The sequence below is a fragment of the Scomber japonicus genome, chromosome 13 (assembly GCF_027409825.1).
Source record: "Scomber japonicus isolate fScoJap1 chromosome 13, fScoJap1.pri, whole genome shotgun sequence".
Taxonomy (NCBI): domain Eukaryota; kingdom Metazoa; phylum Chordata; class Actinopteri; order Scombriformes; family Scombridae; genus Scomber; species Scomber japonicus.
Window position 1 is genome coordinate 21,757,099 of NC_070590.1, and position 27,480 is coordinate 21,784,578.

At 40.2% G+C, this 27,480-nt stretch overlaps 1 protein-coding gene across 1 annotated transcript in view; it reads left to right on the top strand.

The window, feature by feature from the left end:
• Positions 1–27,480, top strand: part of LOC128371116 (unconventional myosin-XVIIIa-like) — a 61,402-nt gene that overhangs the window by 32,516 nt on the left and 1,406 nt on the right. Inside the window, exons 21-42 of the mRNA XM_053331336.1 lie at positions 1,044–1,109; positions 2,577–2,705; positions 6,735–6,878; positions 7,083–7,172; positions 7,344–7,463; positions 7,556–7,673; positions 8,861–8,988; positions 9,150–9,304; positions 10,193–10,316; positions 10,456–10,656; positions 10,851–10,961; positions 11,417–11,521; positions 11,719–11,865; positions 12,052–12,165; positions 13,079–13,195; positions 13,742–13,825; positions 16,382–16,519; positions 17,197–17,382; positions 17,486–17,625; positions 18,286–18,330; positions 24,686–24,808; positions 25,338–26,790. Of these exons, the coding sequence (XP_053187311.1) occupies positions 1,044–1,109; positions 2,577–2,705; positions 6,735–6,878; positions 7,083–7,172; positions 7,344–7,463; positions 7,556–7,673; positions 8,861–8,988; positions 9,150–9,304; positions 10,193–10,316; positions 10,456–10,656; positions 10,851–10,961; positions 11,417–11,521; positions 11,719–11,865; positions 12,052–12,165; positions 13,079–13,195; positions 13,742–13,825; positions 16,382–16,519; positions 17,197–17,382; positions 17,486–17,625; positions 18,286–18,330; positions 24,686–24,808; positions 25,338–26,775 (4,023 nt within the window). The 3' untranslated portion in view covers positions 26,776–26,790. The remainder of the gene's footprint in view (positions 1–1,043; positions 1,110–2,576; positions 2,706–6,734; positions 6,879–7,082; positions 7,173–7,343; positions 7,464–7,555; positions 7,674–8,860; positions 8,989–9,149; positions 9,305–10,192; positions 10,317–10,455; positions 10,657–10,850; positions 10,962–11,416; positions 11,522–11,718; positions 11,866–12,051; positions 12,166–13,078; positions 13,196–13,741; positions 13,826–16,381; positions 16,520–17,196; positions 17,383–17,485; positions 17,626–18,285; positions 18,331–24,685; positions 24,809–25,337; positions 26,791–27,480) is intronic.

Consider the following 27,480-nt stretch of genomic DNA (forward strand, 5'->3'; position numbering starts at 1 on the left):
TCAACTTAACCTTATCTGTATCACGCCTGGTAAAAAGGCAGATCAGTATTGTGACTTAAAAAGTTCTTCACTGCATTCAGAACTTTGAAAATACCATTCAAGAGGCTGCACTGATCATCTTTTGTAATCTGGGAATTGGGAAGTAGCAGCCAAGGTTGCACCCTGTTGCTTTGACAGTGAGGTGCTTTACCTTTTTAGTACTTTTCTTTTAAATACATGAATAATGATTGTGGAAAAAAAAACAACCTTTAAGATGAAACCTGCGGTGAATTTTATTCTCGGAGGTTAACTATCAATGACGATGCACTGTGCATTGGCAATGGTGCAAGAGAAAACCCCATTGAAGTGCAGTGGAGAGAGGAAAAGAAAACACAAAAGTTTGTTTCTAGAGAGAAATGAGAAAGAGGGAGTGAAAGAAAGGGGTTGAAAGAGAGGAAAGCTCTTTTCCCCTGTGCCAATACGCTGCGGCTGGGTTTCTGTGGAAACACTGGCTAACAAAAGCCCTTTAGTGCTTGTGGCAGACCTCTCCTGGTGTAATCTAGATGTGGTCTTTCAGGCTAGAGGCTCAAGTAGGGAGAAGAGGCTGAGACAACAATATACCTACAGTATACACAGGCTGGTAGATGGAGTGGGAGAGGCTCCAGGCTGGCTGATGGTGTACATCTGTGTGTGTTCAAAGGTGCACAAGGGCCAACACCACCAGGGGGGTCTTGAGGAATAAGCCAGGCACAGGTGGATTCTCTGGGACAAGTTATAATTGGTTTTTTGGTTGGGGTTGGGAGGTTCTGGAGAGTAAGGCTTTTTCCCATGCTTCCTGTTTCATTTTACAACATAATGCAGTCGGGAATGGATGTGAGAGAAGAGGGAACAGCGCTGTGTCATTAGTTCAGCATGGCAACTAAGGAAACTGTGGACTACTGAACTGCTGCTGTGCCAGTAGAAGTTCCCATTGGATCCAGCAATTGAGAAAGACTAAAACTGTGTGTGTGCTGTGTGTGTGTGTGTGTGTGTGTGTGTTTGTATACATGTGTGCCTTTACCCAGGCTGTGGAGGAGCTACTGGAGTCCTTGGATTTGGAGAAGAGCAGCTACCACATGGGGCTGAGTAGGGTGAGTAACATCAGCACATGTCAAACAAATAAAGTGCTTTAGAAATATTGAATAAAACATTGCTGTGAAACCCTGCCAATTTCACTCACTCTTAAAGCTCACATGAGCTGCTATACCCAGTTCTTTATATCCTTGTTTTTTTTGTCTTTCTGGGAAGGACACTGTCTGTGAGTCTTTCATTACACCTGTCCCTCTTTGATGACTGTTGGCTGTTTTTTTTATGGAAAGATGCCAAGCTTTGCCTCCTTCCAGTCTTTTAAGCAGTCGCTACCCGAGAGGCATGTCTCTACCCTGCCCGACTATGTGACCGTAATTCCCTCTTTCTTTTCAGGTCATTAGAGCAAATTCTCCAAACTGATGGCCCTCTTTGTTTTTCACCACGACTGTTGTAAAGTAATCACAGTAAACACTGCTTGGCACACTGAGGTCTAATCCTATCAGCCGGAAAGTGGCCATCAGCCAAGAAGGAAATCAAAGGAAACAATAATACACAAAACAGTGGAACTTATGCTCCCAGACATGTGCAGTGTGCAGGGCCCTTTTTTAGAACCCATGACACAAGAATGGTTCGGTGGCAGCTTCACGTGGTGCCACGCTGGAGTGTGAAATGGGCTCAGAAGTAGACAAGCACAGTTGGCCATTCTAGTGTTGTCTTAGCAACCTTTCTCACTTGCATGCCAATTACACCAGCCTCAAATAACCTCACAGCAGCAGAATCACGGCTTTTGAAGGGATGGAATCTGCCACATGTCTACAAGTTCCACATCTATGTACGTTTTGGAAAGTACTACAGGCATATGATAATGTTGATGATGATGATGATGTAAGACAAATAGCATCATTCCTCCTCACTGGTTTACAGATTTTACTACTAAAGCTGCTCCATCATTTACATCCTCTGCTTTGTGTACAAATCACATATGGATTTAGTCATTTATAAAGCACTGGGACTTGTGTACTGTTGAGACAGTTTTGCCGTCATCATCCATCCATTTTAATAGCTAGCTGCCATCATCATCCATCCATTTTAATAGCTAGCTGCCACCCTATCTGAAATGCATTTTCAGTACCTAATCCCTCTGAGGTATAGACAGGCCGTGACGTGAGCTGCTTTCTCCTGGCTGTTTACCTGTGTTTTACCTTTGGCCCAGATTAGGAACAGACCAGGCTGATTGTCTGAGATAATAACTAAATCACAGCCTTCTCACTTAGATAAGATTCACTTGTCCATGGATTACACTGTTTCTTATTGATTTACTGCTTCAGCACACTTATTTACTTTTTAACTCAGTAGGTTTTTTGTTTTTGCTGTTGTGCTTCACGCTTAAGCAGGAGCTCTAAATCGAATTTTCTTCTGCCTAACACAAGCATTACATGATCTCTCACTAATATTATCCTTTGCTAATGAGTTAAAGTGATCTTATCTGTGTCTTTGATTTTTTTTGTCTTCTTTTTTTTTTGCTCTAGTTGTTCTTCAGAGCTGGTACCTTGGCTAAACTGGAGGAACAGAGGGATGAGCAGACCAAGCGTAATCTAAGTCTATTCCAAGCTGCCTGTAGAGGCTACCTGGCACGGCAAGCCTTCAAGAAGAGAAAGGTAGGAGAGATGTCACGCTGAGAAAGAGAGCTTGAAGTTAGTTTAAACTCAAAATGCCAAGGATCTATTTATCTAAATCAAATAAAGCTCTATTGATAAATCACACAAATTTAAAAAACTGTGCAAAAATAAATTAAGCACCAAGGTCCAATTTGCTGCTTTGCTCCTTTTTTTCTTTTTTTAAATAAAGTGGGTGAAGTATGTGAGCTCCAGAGGCCTTGTTGCCTAGGAGTTCACCAGGGGCTGAAAAATCCTTGTTCAGAGCTAATTTTAGTGCCTGTTCGAGCTGCCACTACTCTGCTCCTGGACTCCTACAACTAATTACAAATGTGTTCTCTAAATCTATACCCTTCCTCCTGTACTGCAATCCATCCAATCAGCTTTCCCAAGTGGATATGTGATAGTGAAATGTCCTCTTCTGTTGCATTTCATCAGAGTGCTTTCCTTAAATACAGCTTTGTCAGGCATGCTGCTGACTCACACCCATCTGCTCCACCCATCTTCCATTTTTCACCCAGCTTGTGATAGGTTCAACTCTCTGGACCTCATACATGTCCTCTAGTGATGTATGAAGCCCTGCAGTCTCTCTCGTCTCTGTGATTACCATTTAAGTGAATGTGCCGCTTCAGCTGGCTAGTGATGAACCAGCAGAAACAGAATCAACATTACCACTCTCCATCCAGTATGGCATGCTGTTAGTGAGTAGATATCTTGCACAAGAGTATAAGAGGCCAGTAAAACTATTACATTGTCATGTTTGCAAAAAAGGTAAATCAATATGACCTTGTTTATTACTGAACTCACTGCTCTCTCCTGTTACTGTTTTTACCACAACTCAGAGTAATGGGTGTTGGTTAAAAATAGGAATCCAAGAGAGGCTAATATTTATCAAGAAGTTCAAGAAGTTAAAGAAACTCAACAATGAGAAACCATCCAAAATTGCTAGGCAACTGTGCAATTACAAAATCCATTAGCAAAGAAGCAATGTTTTTCCCCCCTTTGTACTTGTATGCCTCCTATATCCTGCTAATGTATAAGTAATAGAAAGAGAAGACTTTATTTGCTCTTAAACTCAATTTAGGTGGGCAAGTTAAGATGTAACATGCTCTAATGAATGTAATGAGAGCCACTGCAGATTCTGTACAGGCAGGGTTAGGGGATGATCCAGTGTAGAGGTTTATTTAAACTCTGTACATCATAATGCACATTACTTTCACAGTAATAAAAAGCTTCTCTCAAAAATCTATAAAGCTCAATTTTCTAAGATCGATTATACTTTAAATGTAACTTTTACAGCTGATGATACAAACTTGTTTAACCTTTTTCTAACAGCTTTGCTAAATTAAATATTGTTTATTCAATAAAGAGATTATGTCTGAGCAGAAATGTTGCCTGAAGGAATTATAAATCAGGCATTCTGCTCTTTCCTGACTGAAGCAACTCATGATGTTACAAGGATGGCATAGATTACTGATAAGATACTCAAAAAAATGCTGGGATACACATGCAGTACATGACTCTTTCTGATTCAGTGTCTCATGGTGTAGGTGTTGGAATAATCATGCACTGTTAAACTCAGCTCTTTAAATTAATTGAATTAAATCATATGAAGCCATATGAGTTTAGAATTTTTTGGACTCAACTTCAAAAATGACTCAGCTTCCTAAATCCTATTAGGTCAGTATTTGCAGTCAAGTGTGAGACTGTGAGGTGAAAATGTGCACAAGGAGCAAACAAGTCAAATCAAGCCAGTCTCCCCTTGCTGTCACGTTTTTTTTCATCCGCTGCTTAAACAACGACAGTGTGCTGGATTTATTACTACTCGACTGTTACATGTATAGTATACAGTCCTGGCTTGCAATCATTTCCTGAAGGGCATTTTTTTTCCTTAGCTGAATCTTATTGCTGGTTATATTAGTCTGATTCAATTAGTCGTCACCAGAGTAATGGTGCAGAAGCAGAGCTGCGGTGGATTATTGAGTGATTTCCATCTCAACTTCTCTCCATGTGGACGATTTACAGTGTGTTGCTGTTCAATCTTAGAATAATCATCATATAATAACATCCACTTATGCGATCACTGTTGCCCTGTTATCCTTGTGTGGAAATTGATAGGGCTGCAGTGCCTCTTGCATTGTTTTAAGTATCCAGTCTTAGCAGGTACAATAGATGGTATTTTCTGGTAAAGCCTCTCAGACACTGGCCCCCTTGATGTATATGGATGTGACAGGAACTTCTGTTGATTGATATTTCCTGGCATGTTAACCTTGTGAAGCTGTGCCATGTGCCCATCTGACATTATATGACAAAACCACAATTTTTCTTGTTTTTTTTAAATCTCTCTCTCTCAACTGTCTCCTCAAGGGGACAACCTGACATTTTAAAAGTCTGTTATTTTGCCTCAGCAGGCACTTACCGCATTGGGAGTTTTGTCCTTCAGGTACCCTACAACTACATTTTTTCCAGCTATTTGCATTGAAATCAGCAATCGTAAGCTAGCTGTAGCCTTGTAATAATACAACTATTTGTTTGAAATTTCCCTCTGTTGCAATAGTGCTTGTTGAATGTTAAGATATAGCTTTATGAGACAGGGGATTCTACAGGATCTGTCATTCATTTGAAACATTCATTCCCATACCTCCATATCAAAGAAAAGTAAATTCCTGCAGCTATAAAAGCGTGGTGAGGCTCTGCATTGGTATGAGGTTCATTTCTTTGTATACTGTGTGCCCTTTTCATTTTTTTATAAAGCAGTGGTAAATCCAACAACTAAGATTATAGGTATTTGAAATGGATTTGTATTTCAGGATTTAAATGTCATTTGATAGTAGGATGATAATGATATTAGTCAGGCATGACAAACCAATCTGTTCCTGATAAGGCTATACATGTAATCAGACCCACTGTCCTTTACCAAGGTATTATTTTATGTTGAAGTGAGTGTTTGCTTCTAAAGTGGTATCGAAGTGAGATCAGGAACTGCTGCTGCCACCACTTATATGAGCACTTAGATGTCTTACATGTATACAAAAATGCCTGTATATACATACATACATATCACATACTTAAATACATCTGTAACTATACTGTATATGTAGAATATTGCTGAAGAGAAAGGAAAACATGATTTTGTCCTTATCTTGGCTCACAGTATGTCACATGACTCTGTCTTACAGTTGTCACACTCCCCTAATGTGATATGTTTACTAAAATGTTTCTCCACAGTGTTCATGCACTATAATCTTTTTTTGTTTTCCATTCATTTTAGACTAAATATGACAAGTGAGACCTGTTTAAATCTTCTGTCAGCGTTTCACTCCATGTTAAGTCTTTCACTATGTGACGAATCCTAATTGGTCATAGAGAGTACTGTACCTTCAGGGCAAAATGTACCTGATGATGGGAATTGTGTTGCTCTAATTGGGTTTGCCCATAATCTGCTGCTGCTAGAGAGCCTCATGCATAAGCAGCATGGAAATCGTGTAATACTTGGAATTAGCTGCCAACATGTTTGATTTAATTAATCAAAAATTAGCTTCCAGCCTTGGAACATACTCTGCTGAAAGTCTCCAGAGGAGGCTGGCAAGTCCGGGGATAGCTGCTCGCCCATACACAGGCAATATAACACAAGAATGAGGAATGATATGTTTTTCAAATACTGTTCACCAGCGGTGAGGGTAATATGGTAGCAGTAGATGGATTCTGGGAAGCATTTATTCCAGTGAGTAATTAAAATGTTTCAAATTCTCTGGCATTGTTCTATGGATTGCTGGACATTGCCCTCTTGTGATATCTGTGTATTACACTCTTTTTGCATCTCTCTCCATATATTGCATTTAACATCATGTACTAGACTTATAATTGCAGCAATCTAGTATTATCTTTGTTGCCTTGATTATCAAACACTAAAAAATCAATAACATATACTCATAGTTTTACAAACTGTAATTACATTAATATTATACCACCATTGACTTAATAAGTATATCTGTGTGTGTGTGTGTGTGTGTTTCTCTTCTGTGTTCATAGATTCAGGATTTAGCAATCCGTTGCATCCAGAAAAACATCATGAAGAACCGTGGTGTGAAGGACTGGCCATGGTGGAAAGTCTTCACCACAGTCCAGCCCCTCATTAAGGTCCAGCTCACTGAGGAGCAGATGCGAGGCAAAGACGTGAGCAGTCCTCTCTCTGTCTGATACACCATACCTTGTAGACTCCTCTCAATTAGACAGCTTCTAATACACTTTTCAAATGCACTGCCACTGCAGCACAGCACTTCCTGTTATTTGTTTTTGACGTCTATTGTATTACTTGATACTTCACTGTTTTACATGCAACATTACATGTGACCTGTACTCCTATGTTCTGTGCTACAGGAGGAAATACAGCAGCAGAAATTGAAGCTGGAGAAGGTGGAGAAAGAGAGAAATGAGCTGAGACTGAACACAGATCGATTGGAGAGCAGGGTGGGTGCTTTCGCCTGTGGCATTGCATGCTGGGAGCATGGCGTTTGAGATTGGTGATGGAGTTACATGCTTTCATTTTAGTCAAAGATTTGATCGCTTACTTGAGCAAGAACCAAGGAGAATATTTTGTCGTTTGCATGACACCCCGTTTGTGTGTCTCTGTGTGTTCAGATTTCCGACTTGTTAGCAGAGCTGGCTGATGAGAGAAGCACCAGTGAGTCAGCATCCCAGTTGCTGGAGACAGAGACTTCAGAGAGACTACGCCTGGAGAGGGACATGAAGGATCTACAGGTACATACACACACTGTAACATCATAATACTAAAAAAAAAAATTCCAACTATAATGCGACTTTTGATTGGTGTGTGAATCTGTGCATTCTAGGCTAAGTTTGATGCCGTTAAGAAGCAATTAGAATCACAGGAGATGGAGGTGATGGAAGCTCGGCTCATGAAAACATCAGAGCTCAACGGGGAGATGGACGACGATGATGATGATGCTGGTTAGTTGAGCCTGAAACGCTTAGTGCTTGCATTCATGCATTTAATTCCAAGCCCAGAAGACTTGTGAAGACTTGTCTGACTTGCAGTAACTTTTCTCTACCTTTTGGAATAACAACCTTGATCATCAGTGTTTTAAACATTTGCTTTATATTCCCTAATTAATTGCACCTTGTGACACATGCAGCAGCTTGCCTGAGCCTGTCTAATGGGCATGTCAGCTCAGGTTAGAGGCATAATTTACTTAACGGCCCGTACCAGCATTATTTGCACAGTTTGAAAAATCTCCCTTATACTAATTGTAGCTGCGGGAATGAGTGGCTTTGTTCGACTGTTTCAGCGGGAGACATGGCAATAAGACTTGGTCACATGCTATTAAGTATATTTTCCAAGTTTGGGATTTACCACTAGGGGATTAAGATGTTCCCTCCCAGGCATACAACTAATGCTTATTACTGATTGGTCTCCACCTACTGGGAAAGAGAGCTCCTGCTGAGAGTGTATTGTCCTTTTTTTCCCTTGTTCTCTCACCCCCCCTCAACCCACCTCAGAAGACAAGCCATTACAGAGCATATCAGAATTTTTAGATGAATGAGAAAATAATCGTTGGGATCAGAGCCGGTGGCCCTGCAAGTTGTCATTATGCTATATATATGCTAATGAGCAGCACTGATGGAGGAGCCGGTGTTGGTATGTGAAGGAGAAATGGACAGCCTCTAAAATGATAAGGCTTGGAAATGAACCTGAACCTGAATGTCTGCCTGGCCGCTGTTATAGTTCTGATAGCCTCTGACAGCTCCAGAATTAGGGTCGCCTAAGAACTGTGGAAAGTGCCACTTAGACATGTCCTTCTCTAACTACTATTGTGGTGTGCTCTGAATTCTTACCTCAGGTTTATCCAAGATTAGAGTTGAAACGCAAAGGCTGCTTTGTAGTTTCCTGTCGTATTCTGTGACCTTATAAGGTTAGGATTTGATGAAAGAAGTTTTATTCGCTGAAAGAATATATTACTTCGATCCTTGAATGTGATAACAATCGCAGCCAGTACAGTGCACCACATAATCCATAGCATCCATATTTTCTGAGCTTTTGAGCCTCTTCCTTTGTATATCCTACTTGGCCTGCATTAAAGTCAGGAGACACCAAAATGTCACAAAGACATTTTCTAAACTATATGTCTTTCCTCCAGGAGGTGAGTGGCGGATAAAGTACAACCGAGCCATTCGTGAAATGGAGTTCACCAAAAAGAAACTCCAGCAGGAGTTTGACGACAAACTGGAGACGGAGCAGCAGAGCAAAAGACATCTTGAGAGAAGGGCAAGACACTTTTTGTTATATTAAATCTTTTTCAAAACTGAAAATACGGTTGCCACACAAGTAGCATGTTAGCCGTTTAAATGTTATGATAATGATATGCATTGAACTGTCACAGAAGAATAATAAAAACATGTTTGCATGTTTGTGTATGCACGCTGCAGATGGCTGATTTGCAGACAGATAATGAGGATGTGCAGCGCTCTGTGCAGCAGCTGAAGAAGAAGTGCCAGAAACTGGCAGCGGAGCTGCAGGACACCAAGCTTCACCTGGAGGGCTTACATAGCCGCAACCACGACCTGGAGAAGAAACAGAGGAAGTCAGTCTATCTATCTATCTATCTATCTATCTATCTATCTATCTATCTATCTATCTATCTATCTATCTATCTATCTATCTATCTATCTATCTATCTATCTATCTATCTATCTATTTATCTATCTGTCTATCTGTCCATCTGTCTGTCCATCTATTTGGTTATCTGTTGGTTCATCCTCCTTTCTTTCGTCGATACACAGATACAGATAACATATTGCTCTTTTCTCTTTGGATGGCCTGGCACAGACTCTCTGACCCACTGCGCATAACCACTAAAGTTTTCTTTAATTTGAATAGTGACTGAGATGTTCTGTAATCTGCGGAATTGCATTAGCTGAGAAAATGACTCAGACTTAAAGCACTTGAGAAGCTATCGCTGTGGCAGTATGTGATCTCTCCCCTGTGGCTAATTGAAGATGCTCTGTGGGTGAAATTATTTTCAGCTCCGCTTCAGAGAGAAAAACAGGGAATTACAACGAGCTGACAGCATGAAACACTTAGCTGTTAAGTTCACTAACCATAAGTGTTTCTGTCCGAGACAGTTGAAGAAAACATTTTGCACATTATTGCAACCCAATTTTGTAAATTGATGGCTAATGGAAAGGGATAACGGTTGAGGCTAAAATAGAGTTAGCACTAAAGTGATGTTGGGCTTTAGAAAGGCCTGGTACCTTCTCATAAGCTTAAAATTTGCTAAGTAACAGGAGTTAGGATTTTAAAAATCTGTACACAAAAGGTTATAGTTTTATTTACCACTTATTCTGTATTATATTATTTCAGCCTTCTGCAAAATTACCACATATTGGCACTTCTTGTACACCTAATGGTACCCTAGTCTTATGTAGAAAACATCATTTTGCTAAGCTGTGTATTTATGTGTGTGTTCCAGATTTGACCTGGAGCAGAACCAGTCTCAGACTGAGGTACAAAGAGAAAGGACCCAGAGGGAGAAGCTGGCTCGAGAGAGAGACGCTATGACTGGTGAGATGTTTAACCTCCGCCAGCAGCTGCAGGTAAGCTACTTTACAGAAGGTACGCCATACGTACTCAGATGTCCTCTCTCGGGGGAGACGTGTCTGGTCCCCCTGCTCTTTGTTTGACATAACTGGGCTGGTCCAGATGTGCACTTTACTGTGCCTCTTTCTCCTACAGGACAAGGACACTGAATTGTGCTCAGTGAATGTGAAGGTGCAGCAGCTGGAGGCAGAGCTACAGGATCTGTCCTCCCAGGAGTCGAAGGATGAAGCCTCACTGGCCAAGATCAAGAAACAGCTTCGTGACCTGGAGGCCAAGGTGAAAGACCAGGAGGAAGAGCTGGATGAACAGGCTGGAAGCATCCAAGTGCTGGAACAGGTACGGGGTGGGGGTGCTGCAGATTTGGTAAATTATCCTAGTATGGAGAAAGGTTTTGCTGCTAAAAACTGCTTATATAACAATTTCAACCAATACATAACTCATTTTCTTACTTTTGAGTATTTGTGTATAATTCTGTATTTTTGCATTTTATTTTTTGGTATTATTTTATGTGTGTCCTGTCATGTACCCAGGCTAAGCTGCGGCTGGAGATGGAGATGGAAAAGCAGCGACAGACCCACTCTAAAGATATTGAGAGCAAGGATGAAGAGGTAGACGAGATTAGGCGGTCCTGCAGTAAGAAGGTAGGTTCTGCTGCTTGTCACTCTCATTCTTACTCCCTCTTATTTATGAGCCACTTTGCAATTTTTCCTATGTGTAGCCTCTCTTCAAAGAGCAATTACTCAGGTCTTGTCAAAGAAGCACTGAGAAACATATACTTGTGTGTTGAAGTACATTGTACTTAGAATTTCCTGTGTTAAGGTCTTGAATTATGTATTTCAAGTTACACACTGCAGAAAGTGCCTATGACTTATCATCATGTATTAGGAATAACAAGCACAAAAATAGCTAATATTCTACACATACAATGTTAACAAAATTAAAACGATTTAGAAGACAAATTGTTTGCATTTGTATCTGTATTAAATATTTTAAAAAAGGTCTCACAGGATGGTTAATGGTGTGTTATGTTTACTGACTTTGTTTATCTCTGATCATCTGTTTCTGCATCCTGACACTCTATTCATGTGTCCTGCAGCTGAAACAGATGGAGGTACAGCTGGAGGAGGAGTATGAAGACAAGCAGAAAGTATTGCGTGAGAGAAGAGAGCTGGAGTCCAAACTGCTGAACGCACAGGACCAGGTATTTCCATCACTCTGCCTCTGCTGATCTCTGTCAGTGCAGTTACAGTAAGTGCGCGCGATTTAGTATGTGCCACTTATTTTGATTGGAAAGAATCTGCTATTGAGTCTCGAGAGGCATTATGCCTTTTGAGGGAAGATAGGAAAAACAGACTAGGTATAATGACACTGGCTTGAGAGGAGTGTTTTGTCATCCAGGTAAGCCACAGGGATGTGGAAACAGAGAAGAGGCTGAAGAAGGACTTGAAGAGAACCAAAATCCTTCTGGCTGATGCACAGATTATGCTGGACCACCTGAAGAGTAACGCTCCAAGCAAGAGAGAGATCGCACAACTAAAAAATCAAGTACGCACGCCGCTCTATTGACAGATGATGGTTTAAATATGTAACAAAAAAAAGTTTGGTCTCATAGTATAACATGATGCACCCTTGGTCTTCTGCATATACAGTGTAAATCCTTGATCTTGGCCTTTGAATGTTTGTTCCTCACCTTTCTACTTGGCACTCCCTCCTTCTTCCTGTTTCTCACAGCTGGAGGAGTCCGAGTTCACTTGCGCAGCAGCAGTAAAGGTTCGAAAGAGCATGGAGATTGAAATAGAGGACTTGCACATCCAAATGGAAGACGTGGTCAAAGCTAAGATCTCGGTAAGTTTGACATCCAGGATTAATTATGTTCCAGTTATTCTCTTGCACTTGCTTGAAGCATATGTTTCCAACACATAGTTTGTCTGTGCTATAATCAATAGTTTATTATATCACATATTTATAGATAATGAAATATACCTCATCATCTCTCGATGCACAAACAGATTTTCTGATGAAAGAGACATTGTTTGTATAAATGTCTGTACTTTTCTTTTGATTAGCATATTAAACCCAAAACAACAAACAACAAACAGTGTTTAATTAATGGAGGGCCTGTGTCAAATCTCCACTCTTCAAAATGCAGCAGGGCTTTAACATTAATATGCGTACATCATCAAGCCATGGTGGGATATTAAAATAATAAATGCCCTTTGGCATATGTCTGATTTCACCATTTTGCTCTAATGGATAAATAAGCTTTGCCGAATGTTTTTTTTTTTCTTTCCATCTGCTCATTAATGCCTGTCTCATGAGAGTACTGCCTGCATTTCAGAATCGTAGACTGAGGATGTTTGTGTCTCTGGGGAGGACATACAGAGTGCTGTGCACCTGTGCTTTGCTATTTAATTGCTGCATTTATGGCAAGGGAAGGTCTTAAATATCTCAGATTAGAGAATGCATATTGAGGGCCTGAGTCTCCCCCCTGAACACAGAGGATGAACTCTAAATAGGACATCACCAGTATGCTGCACTGGCTGCACTTTTTCCTGCCTAAATGAGCCAATTGATTATCTCCAATTGGTCTCATCCTCCAGCCAGAGCCCCGTCCAGATTGTGTTTCATTGCCATTAGATGAGATTCCAGGACTGCAGCGGACCAGCCAGCTAATAACCATTTATCATATTCAATAGCTCATGAATAAATCCTGTCGTTCTGTACTAAAATGTGTTTCCTTCTCTTCTTTGTCCCTCAGTTGGAGGAGCAGGTCAGCCGTCTGCAGAGAGAGAAGAATGACCTGCAGTCGCGTATGGAGGAAGATCAGGAAGACATGAATGAGCTGATGAAGAAACACAAGGCGGCAGTCGCCCAGGTAACAAAACCTGCCTAACACCTCACTGAGCTGTTCAAAAGGCCTTGAATATACTATTACATTATGAATCCCTGTCATCGGTACCCGGACCTGCTCCTCTAGGCAGGAAACAGAAAGCATGAGAGAGGCACAATAGCAAAGGTGAAATAGATTATGACACAGTCTACACAAATCATGTGACTCATTTGATACTCTTTTCATTTGTATTTGTTTAATTGTATTTAGTTTGAAAGATACCATCACAAACATTAACATTAACATTTTGTTTTGCATGTGTGAGGCTTTGAAATTTGGAGGACATATTCTCCTCCAAACACAGTGTGCGCTCTGCAATCAGGGAGATGCAATCTGTTCTACGACAGATCACATGACGTACTATTTGGCACAACCTCATTATTTTCATTAACAGTTTGGATTAAAAGTTATATATCTTTGCTACAGACAATTGAAGCATACATAGACACTCTTCTTCTCTTTGTCTCTCTGTGCACATACACATAGCCTAATACTCTGTTGACTTTGTGCCTGTATGTGTGTGTGTACTAGTCTGCCAGGGACTTGAGCCAGATCAGTGACCTGCAGGCCCAGCTGGAAGAGGCCACAAAGGAGAAGCAGGAAATCCAAGAAAAGGTATAGTACAAGGAAGTTTCAAAAGCACTATAGCTGTCTGCCAGGAACCTGCCTGCTTCCTCAGCACTTCTCTCTGATTAGACCGAGGCTTTTCATCGGGTTTCTCTGATTATTGTGACCAAAAAACTGCTTCATTTCTCTGGCAGTTTTCCTCTCAGAACTGCAATGCGATTTGCATTTAAATAGTATAAATCAGTGAAGATTTTGAGTCAAGCAGAGAAATTGTTCTTTTGCTTCTCAGTACTCATATTTAAAGGAAGGGTCATGTGCATAAAGTCAGAGACTCGTTTCCATGGTTTGACCAATTAGATCAAATTAAAGCACTCATTCTGGTCCTTTCAGTGTTTATCTCTGCATTTATTTAATTCAGCAGCTTCTGTCTCAGTGGTTCATTTATGGGCATTGCCGTCCTAATATCAATGCATCAATTTATATAAAACTATCACTATTTTTCAGATAAATGAAAGAAAAAACACTGTCAGATGGTTTGGTTTATTTATTCATTGGATGACTCAACTATCGACATGATACACATGACAACTGGACATACCTTGTCACACCATTTTATGTGTGACTCATTCGAATCATTAGAAAAATCCGGGAGGTGCTGTTTTTGCTTTCACACATTAAAAAGACCCTTCACAGCAGATGCTCACCAAGGAATCACATTTAAAATGTCAAATTCCTGCTCTGTGTGACTTTTGTATTTGCTAGTTGCCTTGCCCACTCGCACCGACACTTACAATGTAGAGATGAGTGGTCCTGTTGCATTCATCTGTGTGCCTTCTGTGTGCACATGAGCATTTAGCACACATTTATAATATTAATTGAATGGCATGTTGACACACCTTTAATATACTTGTACAGTAACAATCAATCACAGATGACAGATTGCAACCCACATTTAAATATTTACTAGTAGGAATAACTCATTATTACATACAGATCTGAAATACTGTATATAGTCTGAAAAACTTCAATCATATGTCCAATATTACATTATACATAGATTATTGTTCTAGTTGACTTAAAATAATGGCTGCATTGTACAAAAGAATATGTATTCATGATTCTCAGGTCAATGTTGCCCAAGGCTTTTGGAGCTTTCATTATAAAATATGCCTGGACAATATGGCCAAAAAATATTATCATGATGAAGTTTCCCACATTGATTACTATTTATATTTCTCACTACATAAATATTGTACCACAGACTCTGAACTCTGCTGGGAGCTCTGCCAGGAGTTTGTACGATGTCTATATCTTAAGATTTTTAGCTTTGATTTACAGTAAGTTGGCAGATAGTTGTTTCAGCTGAGAGTTTCTGCATACAATCAAATCTCTGATACTAGCATGTAGGAAACTGGCCTCAGTATTTCACACATCCAGTAGCTGCGTGTTGATTTAGCCCATCTGGGGGCTGATTGGTTATAGTGTGTGCTGTTTGAAGCTCGGCATAAATGTGTATTCATGTGGCAAAAAGGTTAGTGCACCTGATTTAGGCTAATGCTGATAATAGTGCTTTTATGATGTTTTTCTGATGGAGCGCTGTCTATTCAAAGGATAACCTCTAACATGCTACTGTATGTGTCATGTGTTAATGCATACCCATTTTGTTTTAGCTGGAATATGTCAAACTTTAGTGTGTGTTTGTGTGCACATTATACTGTACATGCTCAGGCAGTTATTGGACATTTAGATGTTTTTTTCCCCTCCTAGTGTTGATATGCAGTACACTAAACAAATAAAACCATCTGCCTTGAACAGAATGTGTTTCAGATATAATTTCACTAAAGGACAGAACTGAGCTCTTGCCACTCCATAACAGCAGTCCCTGTTTCTATTAGATTAAGCTATATGTTTGCCAAAGCTTTACTCAACCCTGTTATATTCAAGGCCCACCCATTAGAATTTGTATGTATTTTTGGCTGCACAAGAGACACACAGCAGGCTGTAAGGCATTGTTAAAACCTGCCAGAGAAGGCAGTGATAACAATCTAAAGCGTCTGACCTTGAAGTGGTTATCTCATCCCCAGTAGGAGGGAAATCTGGCTTCTTTAGTAATATCAAAGGAAAACTCCAAATCCTCCTTGTCTCAGATGCAAAGTCCCTCATTAGGTGCCATGCTGCCTTTTGGGTCGTTTTTGTTGTGACGAATCTTTCCTCCTTTTATCAGTCATGAGAAAACGATTCAGATGGAACAAACGTGCTTTGCATGAAGCTCAGCCCCTTCCCAAAGCCTGTGAAATTACTGCGACTCGGTGCTACTCAGCCTGAACCACAAGCTCTTCTATTGACCATTTGTGGTAGATTGGGGGCTTATCTAGAGCTCATTATTCAGACTCGACGCACAATATTTATGTTTACCAAGCTGGATTAAATTCACACAAACAGGGCGAAATGTGAGCATTAATTTAGTTTTCGTACACGTAACATCAGCAGAAAGTGTTCCGTAGTGCTCGCTAAAGAGGAAGTTGAAAAGCACAGGTCAAGAAGGAGGTCTGCAAGAACTGCTGTGCAGGGAGTGATTTTGTGTGTTTATTTGTATTCCCTTAGATACATTCACTGCAGAGCCAGCTAGAGTTTCAGGAGCAGTCCATGGTGGAAAAGTCTCTTGTGAGCCGTCAAGAGGCCAAGATCCGTGAGCTGGAGACCAAGCTGGAGTATGAGAAGACACAGATAAAACGCTTGGAGGTGAGATAATCCTCTGTGTCTCAGAAATGTAAAAGACATGTTTTGTGAACCTACAAATGCAAATTTGACATTTCATTTTCAATTCATCCAGAGGCACAGCCATTATAAATTGAAGGTGGTTGTTCTTTGAATAGATCCATATTTTTAAGATGCTGTTTAGGAAAAGCATCCACCAAAGAATAAATATATTCTGATAAATAATTGGCCATGTAAAAAAGGTTGAAGATCCAATAACATATTTTGACCACATGAAGGTGGTGTTTATTCATAATATATAGTGTTAAGTAATGAATGCAACTAAACAGTGTGTTGCTAAAAAGGCAATGCAAACTCACTTTAACTTGTGTGTGCTGCATAAGAAGCTTATTGTTTCAGGTTTGGCTGCAAACATATATTATGAATGAAAGTCAATGATAGTTCACATCTGGACTTGCATCTACACATATTGATATCCTCAGAACATGAGAAAGGTCACTTGGTACTCAGTCACCTTGCCCACAGTCTGAATTTTTCATTTCTGTTCAATTTTCAATGCTGTTGTCATCATTGCAAACACCAGAAAACACCTGAGGTTTAATAGAGGCCAAAAGAGATTCTTCAGTTTAAGAGCTGCTGAAAATTGTCCATGTGACCTTTGTGAGAACAAGTTCGCCCAACTCACCTCAACTCCTCCCCAGAGCCTGGTGGGTCGTCTGAAGGAGAACCTTGAAAAGATGACAGAGGAGAGAAACCAACGCATTGCTGCTGAAAACAGGGAGAAAGACCAGAATAAGCGAATGCAGAGGCAGATCCGGGACATCAAGGAAGAAATGGGCGAGCTGTCCAAAAAGGAGGCCGAGGCGAGCCGGAAGAAGCACGAGCTGGTAAGGCCTTTGGGTGCTGGGAGACTTGATACGATCCACTGGTGTTAACATCAGAGGAAAAGTAAGTAACCGTGCTTCTTCTGTGCTGTGATCCACTCACCAGGAAATGGACATAGAGAGCTTAGAGGCGGCAAATCAAAGCTTACAAGTGGACCTTAAGCTGGCCTTCAAGAGGATAGGTGACCTGCAGGCTGCTATCGAGGATGAGATGGAGAGTGATGACAATGATGACCTAGTTAACAGGTACAGCATAGCTTTAATTGTCTACAAAGGAGAACAAAGATGACCTTTGCTTCTGTAAATCTGTAATGTGTGCTTGGTACATCAGAGGAAACTGTACTGCAGCTAGAGGCCCAGAGTACTAGAACACATTCTCTTCACAAGTTGCAAGAAAGTTCCAAAATAGAGCAGCTAGATTTTTTTTTTGTAGCCTGTCAATCACAGCTTGTATCTTCTCACTTTTTATCTCCTACATCTTCCTATATCAGTTTCTCTTGAACCTCTTTTGCACTCTCTACACTTGGGTCTGTTCCCCAAATACCTCTCACATGGTTTAATTCAGTTCCCTGCTTCTGATCTTTTGTCTCAGTGCTGGTTTTCCCTGTTTGGTTACTCCTTCCCTCTTTGCAGAAGGGTTGAGGGTTATGCTAGCTCTGAGCCCACTGAGGTAAACAAAGACCTCTTAAAGGAAGACATGACTGAAGGAGCCAGCAACAGAGTTGTTTTACTGAATCACTGCTGTTACAGTGGATAGTTATTTTATGTGTGCGTGTGAGTGTGAAAGAATTTATTTGCTGTTATCTCATTTAGTCTTCTCTTGCGCTGTTGTTTGCATATCTCACCTTCTCTGTTTCTCTTTTTTCCCTTGTTCCCTTTTTGGTGTCTCTCCCACACTTCTGGCAGTTTGCAAGACATGGTGACAAAATATCAGAAAAGGAAGAACAAAACGTGAGACTGGAAAATGCATCCTTTTGTTTATGTCATTATGGTTGCTTTCAGAATGTTTTCTCACCCATTCTAACAACATGAGAGAATAATGCAGTATGCCTTATCCTTTCAGTATGTGTTGTTCACTGTAACACTGTGAGGAGAAGACATTTTTAAATAGAGTGGAAAACCATACCTGATAAATGCTATTCTTAAAGTCTGTCTTATTTTATACTAAGTGACTGCAGGTGATTTCAGGGCTAATTTGTTTATGGACCTTTTTTTGGCCTCGTCTCCTAATCAAATGGTAATGTATTTTGCAATCGGCAATTCAGTGTGCTAACTAGCAATGCAATCATCAATTCAGTTTGAATTATTATGATTAAAAATTAAAGTGAAAGCTCAATCAGTTGTAGCTCATATTGCCGCAGTCTTTTGGTCTCTATTCAAATGGCAATGTATTTTGATATTGTTAATTCAGTGTGCCAGTATAACAGCGCCCCCAATCTATTGCATTCACATTGAGTTGCTGCCACGCTCTTTTGGTGTCAGAAATTAAATTGGCTGAATCTAAATGTCCACCCTACAGACTTGCAGACTAAGCCCTCACTCAGTTGATGAGCTCAGTTGTACGTACCGTGACGTGTTCACTGCCATCATATCAAGTCTGCGAGTGCACTGAGCTAGGAAGGGATATCAACGCGAACTTAAGACCTCAAGTGCTTCCATGAAGATAAATTGAAATTCCTTACCCTGCAACTGATTTCAAAGTATTTTTCTGAATGGTTCTTAATAGTTCTGATATGTGCAGGTCTGATGCTTTACTCTCAACAAATCTGGTCAGATTGCTCAAGGAGATTTTCCCTTTTTATATGAATTGCAAAACACTGTTAACATTATATTCAACTGACATCAACTGATGACCTTCATATTGAGGACAAAAATCAACCTTTGCCTGTCTAGGTTAGCAGATTATAATAAACAAATCCAATTATTAAGCCTATAGGCCTCTTAAACTGTGTGTAAGCGATATTATACCTCATGCCATCAATTCATTTATCAAGCAAAAGTAAAAAAAAAGAAAAGCTAAAGTAGTATTTTACATATTCTATTATTAATATCATTATAGCAATACATTTTATTTGTATTTTTATTACTGATCATAATAATTAGCATTATTATTTAATTTTACACCATCACTTTATAGCCTATTGCTGCAGGATTACGGGCAATTTTCCAACCAAAACCTGGCAAACTCTGCACCCCAATCGGACTCTCTGGTAGAGTCTGCAGAAAGTCTCTTGGGCTACACCAACAGACTTCCTGGGAATGTGTTCACAAAGCCTGCAAGTCTACCATTGTAGGGTCATTTAGTTTCAGCCATGGAGCCATGCAATCTGTCAGTCCTCTCATCAAGGCAGGTCTTCAGTTAAGATGTTGCTTCCTCATTTAGTGACTAACAAATTGAGTAACAGCCGTTGTTCCAGTTTAACTGGTGTTTCTAATTAACTGGTGAGTCTCATGTGGGTGAGACAGATGTGCGGTAGGCGTGGCTTGTTAGACTTAGTGTTGACTAAGCAGGAAATAAACATATTGATTACTTCGCCTCTCTGTCATAGATGGCTTTCTCTCTATCAACTTATTTCATCTTTTAAAATATTACAATAGAAACAGTTTACTGGAACATTCATTTTGGTCTTAACAAAAAATATAGGGGAATACATTGGGAACCGAGCCAACTTTATAACCACTGATATCTTAAAAAGAGACCACAGAGAGGTATGAAACCTTAAGTCATCAACATTAGTAGATGCTTTACAGTAATAAAAACATGGGTTTGCATTTAGTCTATAGATTGCCATTTGAATGAATAGGCCAAAAAACTTGCATAGTTCTTTTATCTTCAGAGCAACACTTTAAAAATGTGTTTGCATACAGGATACTTTGCACAATATTAGAAAATATGTAAATTAAAATGGTAAATAGACTAACTCTAAATGGTGCCAGCTTTCTCCTTTAGGCATGTCTCACTACTTTGGGAAATATGACCCAACTGAAAAACAGTTTAGTGTTACAGACCTGCGGTAATACTGCATCATTGTCTCTATAAATATCTTGCATGAAACACCATCCTTCAGTACGTTCACAGCATTATCATGCATCATCGTGCATTTGTTTGGATGTGGGGTTAAGGATGTTTTGCACTGAATAACACTGTTTGTTATCCGTCTTTTGTTCATGTGTGGTTTTTCTAAAGCACATGCAAGTCCATATCTCACTGAGTCAGGATAGGGAGCATACTGCAGATTTTCTCAGAAATGTCTATGTGTCTATGTGAATGCAAAACATAAATATAATGTGCCAGCAAGTTTCCAATATTAGCTTTTTGAAAGTTTGGAAGAAATCTCTTAAATTGACAAATGGATTTAATTTTCCATGGATTGTTTTCATCTTTTCAGCTTGAAATGGCCTCCATATTTCATTTTCCTACTTCTGTACAGTGTTTTCTTACAGAATGTGACTCTCTTGGTTGATAGATTGATATGAACTTAGAGATAGGGGATGAGATTACACTACAGGCTGAAAAATAAAGTAAAATGAAATGTGCACACACATAGAAATACATTCTAATGGCAATAACATCGGCCGTCATCAATTTAAGATAAAAGATGCTACAGGATTACTGAAAGACATATCCATATTTATAGTTTAATTATAAAGCTGTTCTAAAGACAGGTGAATGACAATGGAAACACAAGGTACTATTTCTACTCATTGCCATAATGATTCTAATTATTAGTATAAATTATTTCTCACTATATGTAGTTTACATTGCTCAATTCATGTAAAATGTATAGTTTCTTACATTGGTAAAGTATGGCATGTTTGTAGTGTACCCCATACACAAACTTAGTGAGGTTGGGGTAGCTTACATGTGCTCAGGAAAAACTTGAGTGCAAATTCAAATGCTTGTGTCCGTGAAAGGAATGCAGCATACCGCTCCTCTACATCCATGGCTGCACAGTCAGAAAGTGGCGCAAGGCAGTGATGGCACAGTGCACTACTGAAATGTTTTCAGCTGATTTACATGCGTGCAGCTACCCCACTAATCCAATCTTATTTCATAGTGTCGTGAAACATTTAACTTTGACACAAATGTTCACCTTGTCTTGCTTGAGAAATGACTGTGTGTCACTGTTTGGGAATGTTAAATGTGTTCTTTTGACTGACTAAACCCCATTTTCTTTCAGTGATTCTTTTTTACGCAGTGGAAGCAATTTCGTGGCCTGTTAAATAATTTAAACCTTCATCAGAGCGTATTAAATAAATGTAGTCTTGTATTTTGTAGGGGATGTACCTGTCCATAATTTCTTGCTTTAACCTCTGATTGCTTTATTGTTTTTTTTTTGTCATCTATTTTTCATCAAACATCAGTGTGTATCAGTGTTTTTAATCACTGCTTTAATTTTTTTTGCAACTCAAGGAAAAGAGTGATGACTTACCGTGTTTACTTAATTGTATTTTTCCATCTTTTGACATCATTACATTAGCAGCATGGATGAACAATAATGGAGGAGGGGATTTTTCTTCTAATTATGAAGTGGATTTTCCAGATGATTTACATTACTATTCAAAAATGTATGTACTAAATGCTTCAATAGCAGGATTATTGTTGTTGTAGTGCAGGATAATGTAAGAAATACTACACTGGGCTTTCTTTTGAAGACTGCAGCAGACTACAATGAAAGAAGGGGTTATATAATGTAATTTAATGTATGTTATTGAATTGTGTGAATTGACTGGAAAGGTTGCATCTTTAAACACTGTGTTAGCCTAACTATCCTCCACACTAAGAACAAGATGCTAATTATTCTTCAGTCGTAGATCATTACGTGCACACTGTTTTAATAACATAAACTGATGCCCTGTGCTCTTTTCTTGCCACTATGAACAGTAATTAACTCATGTTCAATTGATACCATAAAAATATGGTGTCGGTACCACAAGTGCTAAACTGCTAGAACCAAGCCATACGAGATTTGATGCTGAGTGAAAGTATTTGTGACAAAGATTTACAACCAGTGCAGGCCAATTGTCAGAAGCGATTAATGTTCACTTCTAAATTCTTGGGGCTTGTTTGTATCTACGAGCCTCAGGACTGGTTAGCAAGTAGTGCGGGGCTGATGACAAATCGTTTGTGACACCATTTGCACAGCACTCAATTGCAAGCCACCTTTTATTTTGCGCGTGTTGGAGTGTTAGAGCAAGGGGGGAAAGAAGGAGTGGATTTTTTGCTGTGGGCTGGTCTCAGTATTTTGTTGTATAATATGTCATGTTATAAAATCACAGCATCACAGAGCTGAAAAATGGATAATAAGAAACCTTTAAGTTACCTTTTCTTTTTTTGAGCAGGCTGATATCAGATGTATTCATAATGCAGTAGAGAAGAGAGGGAGTGGACGTATAATAGCTGAATTTGGGTTCACAGTTTAGCTCACTGCCTCATGTAGTACCTCTCAAACATTTTTCTGTAGAAAATAGTACAATCAGGTACAATCAGGCCATTTAGTCTCTCTCGGATCATCATTACCTTCCCTCTAAAAAGCCTGGCTGTAAGGTTGATGATGAGAAACTTAAATATGTTAATGCTCTTAGAAAGCTTAAAAGCCTGAATACCATTCAGTCCAACAATCTGAGGCTTCTCTTCTCTTGTCTGTGCTCGCTCTCTCACCATACGCAAAAGCTTTTGGGCAGACCACCAAAAGAAAAGAAAAAAAGATAGGGAAGGACAGAGGATACTTTGTTCCGTGACAAAACATGACTGAATATGTGACAACGTGTGCTCGGTGACAAAGGAAGCAATACGCAGCTCATTGGGAGAACTCTACATAGGTGGATACGTGGACACATGATGGCGTTTAGCAGTGTGACTGTCATTTCATGCCTCTTTGAATATTGTGTTTGCTCCTCATCCTCATAAGCCTTTAGCAGCATGTTCCAAAGCTCAGGCACATAAGCTTGTGGAAGAAGAAAGATCTCTTACCTGTATTGCTGTTTCTCATTTTGAATGACAGTCAGCTGTCTGTAAACACTGGATGATATATATCTATAGTCACGATAAACAAGGCAAATATTTCAGATTGATGAAGCAAGCACTCTTTGAAAGTTACTGTAGGTAAAACTATTATAAATGATAGTGAAGATGAATGTCTGCTATTAATCTGAAAGGACTGGAATTTGCAGTTCTGCTACAACAACCCTGTCATCAAATTTACAATATGTTTTCTTGCTATGTCATGGAGGATGTAATTCCCTCTGACAGAGCTTACCACAGCAACACCAGTCAAAAGCAGTTCAGGCCTTTAGAACATACTGTATGCAGTTTGAAAACTGTTGTATATGTGAAATGTTCACTTTCACACGTCGTGTAGCCAAGAAACACATTGTATCGAGCTCCAAGGTTGGAAGCAGCGTCTGCTCAAACAAATGGAGGATTGTTTACATAATGCATTGCACACACACATTTCAACCACAATGGCACTATTGAGGTTATGCCAGTCAACCTTCCTTCAGCCGAACCCTCTCTTGTCACATTAACCTTCCCAGACAATGGGATGCATAATTCCGAAAATTCGCTTTGGATTTGATACAAATGAATGAGGATTGACCTTATCCAGGTGGGATCTACCACTCTTTTTCATCAGGATCCACAGGTCTCTGTATATTGATTGTTATGTCAAGTGTGGGGCCACGGGGCTGTCTCGTGGCTCCACTCCAATAACAATCACCAGGAGCAGGTGACATGTCACACAGATGCTAGCAGCCCAGAAGCAGCCGAACAAGTTGATTATACCTCCAAGAGCTTTGTCTACATTCTGCTTAGATAATGTGTCTTTTGAACATTGTGCTGAAAAACATCTTAAATATGTTGATATTATTGTGTCATATATCTGTTGTTTACTCAGCCTGTCTGGACCGCCTTGCATCATCCTAACAACTATTATTATAACAGAATGAATTTAACTGTGAAATTACTAACAGAAAGCCTCTGATATGTAAAAGCTAACCATCATTTGTCCTGTGCGATTCCTCTGATGTTACAAGGCATAAAGTATTCACATAACAAGTCATTTGGTCACATTCTTATTCTTAAAATCTATCGAAACTCATTCTAAATTGTCAGTAAGCTGATAAGGGGTTTATTTCATTAGGAAAATTGTTGAAAGATGTTTGTTTATATTTAAAAACAAGTGGAATTATCTCACCTGACTGGAACATTTTTGTACTTAAAGATGACAAAATGACGTTCAGATGAATATTTCTGCCATTTCAAATGCTTCTCACAAACAAGCCTGTTTTTTTCCCCCCATCGCAGCGGAGATGAAACAGAAACAGATTCAGAGGTGGAGGACCGTGTGGATGAAGTTAAGTCTTGGCTTTCAAAGAACAAAGGCTCCACCAAGACCCTGTCAGATGAGGGGAGTCTGAAGAGCACCAGGTTAGTGCCCTCATCCTTCTGCATCATGACAGATAACCATGTAACACAGCGATAAAACTACCCACATTCCCAGCCTTAAAAAGGCCCAGGATTACCTGGAGCAGTTTGCAACAGAAGGATGGGTATTTCATGTGATTAGGTGTCATCTCTCTCTCTTCCAGTAATCTGTCTAATGACAGGAGGCGGAATGGGGAAGTGGCTGCTGTCAAATTTATTGAAGTGGCCTGTGGCCAGTTGGCACGCCTGCTGCCTGCCTCATTTAGATAGATCTTCTCACTGGTTGATTGCCTCACTTTCTAAAGTGGATACTGTACATAGAAACAGCCAGAGGTTTTGTGTATGTTCCATGACTTTTGACTTTTCTCAAGAAAAAGATGAAAATAACACAGTAGATTCAACATCAAAGTCTGAACTCTCAGTTACCTTTTATCAGATTGATGATTATAATCATGAAGAATTTCTTTTGATTTCTTTCTTTTTGTCTTCTGTTGGTTGTCTCTTGTGTCAATTTTATTATGTAACCCTTTAGATATTCAGCTAACGCAGACGTCAAAGAGGTGAAGGAAGGTAAGGAGAAGATAACTGACGGAGGTAAAGATTGGAAAGAAGTAGAGCAGAACAGATCAGTGTCTGTCATGAGTTCCTTGAGCTACAGGAAGCGTTCAAACCTGAAAGACTCCATAGGGGGTACAGGCGATGAGAGCTCCCTGTTCAGCACTCTAAAAGAACAGCCTGACACCCCAGACCACACCTCCATTCGCAAAGCCAAGTCTAAGTCTGGAGAGCTCCAGGAGGATTGGAAAAAGAGCCAGGCACAGGAAGACTTAGATGACAAAGGCTCTGTCATCTCCCTGGCCTATTCTGAGGCCACCAGCAGAGCTAGGAAGGGCTTGGAGTCCCGTTGGACCTCCAGAGGCAGCCCTGAATTTGATAAGGACTCTGTGGTATCCTCTGTGGCTGGCAGCAGGATGTCCACCAGAAGGGGGATGGTGGACATGGATGATGACAATAAGTCTACTATCAGCAGCGTGAGTCGCTCTAGTCCCCGATCCCTGCATCGAAGCACTTCTTGGAAAGACGAGAGACGCAGTAGCTCTCGCTTGTCTCTTGCCCGCAGCTGTGGCCTCAGTGAATTCGGCCTGCATTTACATGATGATGATGATGATGATGATGCCCAGAGTGTGGCCTTTAGTGAAGGAGGACTTTCATCTTTCAGTCCCCGCTCCCTCAGTCGCAGCTTTTCCAACCCGCCCCAACCACGTTCCTCAGACAGCAACCTGCCAGATACATCTGACATCAAGACAGTCTCCCATCGCAACTACTTGGACCCTGATTTGGAGGCTGCCATCAATGAGGTACTGGCCTTCAAACCTATTAAGTTCAAGCGCAGCAAACTTGATGAATCCAGTGGTGAAGAAGAGGATGATAAGAAGGTGCCAGGGAGCGACGACAGTAGAAAGAAAGGAGAGGACGAGGGGCTTGGTTGCAGCACATCTAGCCTGCGTCACTCTGCATCAGGGTCTGCTTTGGACTACGGAAATCGGCCGTCCAGCATGATGAGTACCAGCAGCTCCCGCAGTCGTAAAGATAAAAAAAGTAAAATCTCTCATTCGGACGACTCCTCCTCTGATGATCGCCACAGCAGAAAGAGCTCAAGGCGGAAGAAGGGCAAAAAGTCCAAGAAGAGATCTAAGAAGAAGCAAAGTGAGTCAGAGGATTCCTCTTCCTCTTCAGAGTCTTCATCCTCCTCCTCCTCCTCCTCCTCCTCTTCATCCTCCTCCTCTTCATCCTCTTCCTCTGGCTCCACCATCTCATATCGCAGCTCCAGCAGTGTTAAAAGGGCCCCAAAACAACCATCTGATGAAGGGGGGTCTGCAGGCGCATCTGGCAAGAAGGAAACCAAGAAGAAGCAGAAGAAGATGGATAGCACGGTGATGAAGTACCTCTACAGGCCTGACAGTGACTGATACCAAAAGATGAAGGTGATGCTTGGTGTGATAATAACACAGGAGCCTGGCATAACTGAAACAAATTCAGGATCTTTAACTTAACATACTAACTAAGTTTGCTGTGTAAATGTTCTGTTTGTATTCCGACTTTGTAAATAATCCTTATAATACACTAATGTTTATTTGTATTGTACTAGATAAGCCCTTGGTACATTTTTCAGAAGTCTCATGCCAATTACTAGTGCGTGCCACCATCATTTTTTATCCTTTTCTCCTGCCAACATTTGTCTTCATTTTTTAAAAGCATTATGCAGTACAGTTTGCATATCTGACACAATCCAGTCACTTCTGTTTTATTTCTAAATACCATTATAAAACAACTGCTCATACATAGATGGAGAGGTGTAGCTACAGTAATCCATCCTTTCAATTCATCAAAGGTTACTTTTCTCTTTGTCGCTTTAACGTTTATTTATCCCACTCCCAGCCACCAGAAAGCATGCGCTGATGTACTAGTCATCACACAATTTGTTACTCTCCTATTTTCATTTTGTAAAGACAGATTACATCTCTCTCTGAATGGATTCTGTCATAAGTACATAATGTTGGTACGAGAGAGACGAGTGTCTGGCTGTGGCTGTTCTTCAAGCGCAAACAGATGTTGGCAATGAGGCAAAAACAAAATGACACCAATTTCATCTTCAATGTGTTATCCAAGAAGAG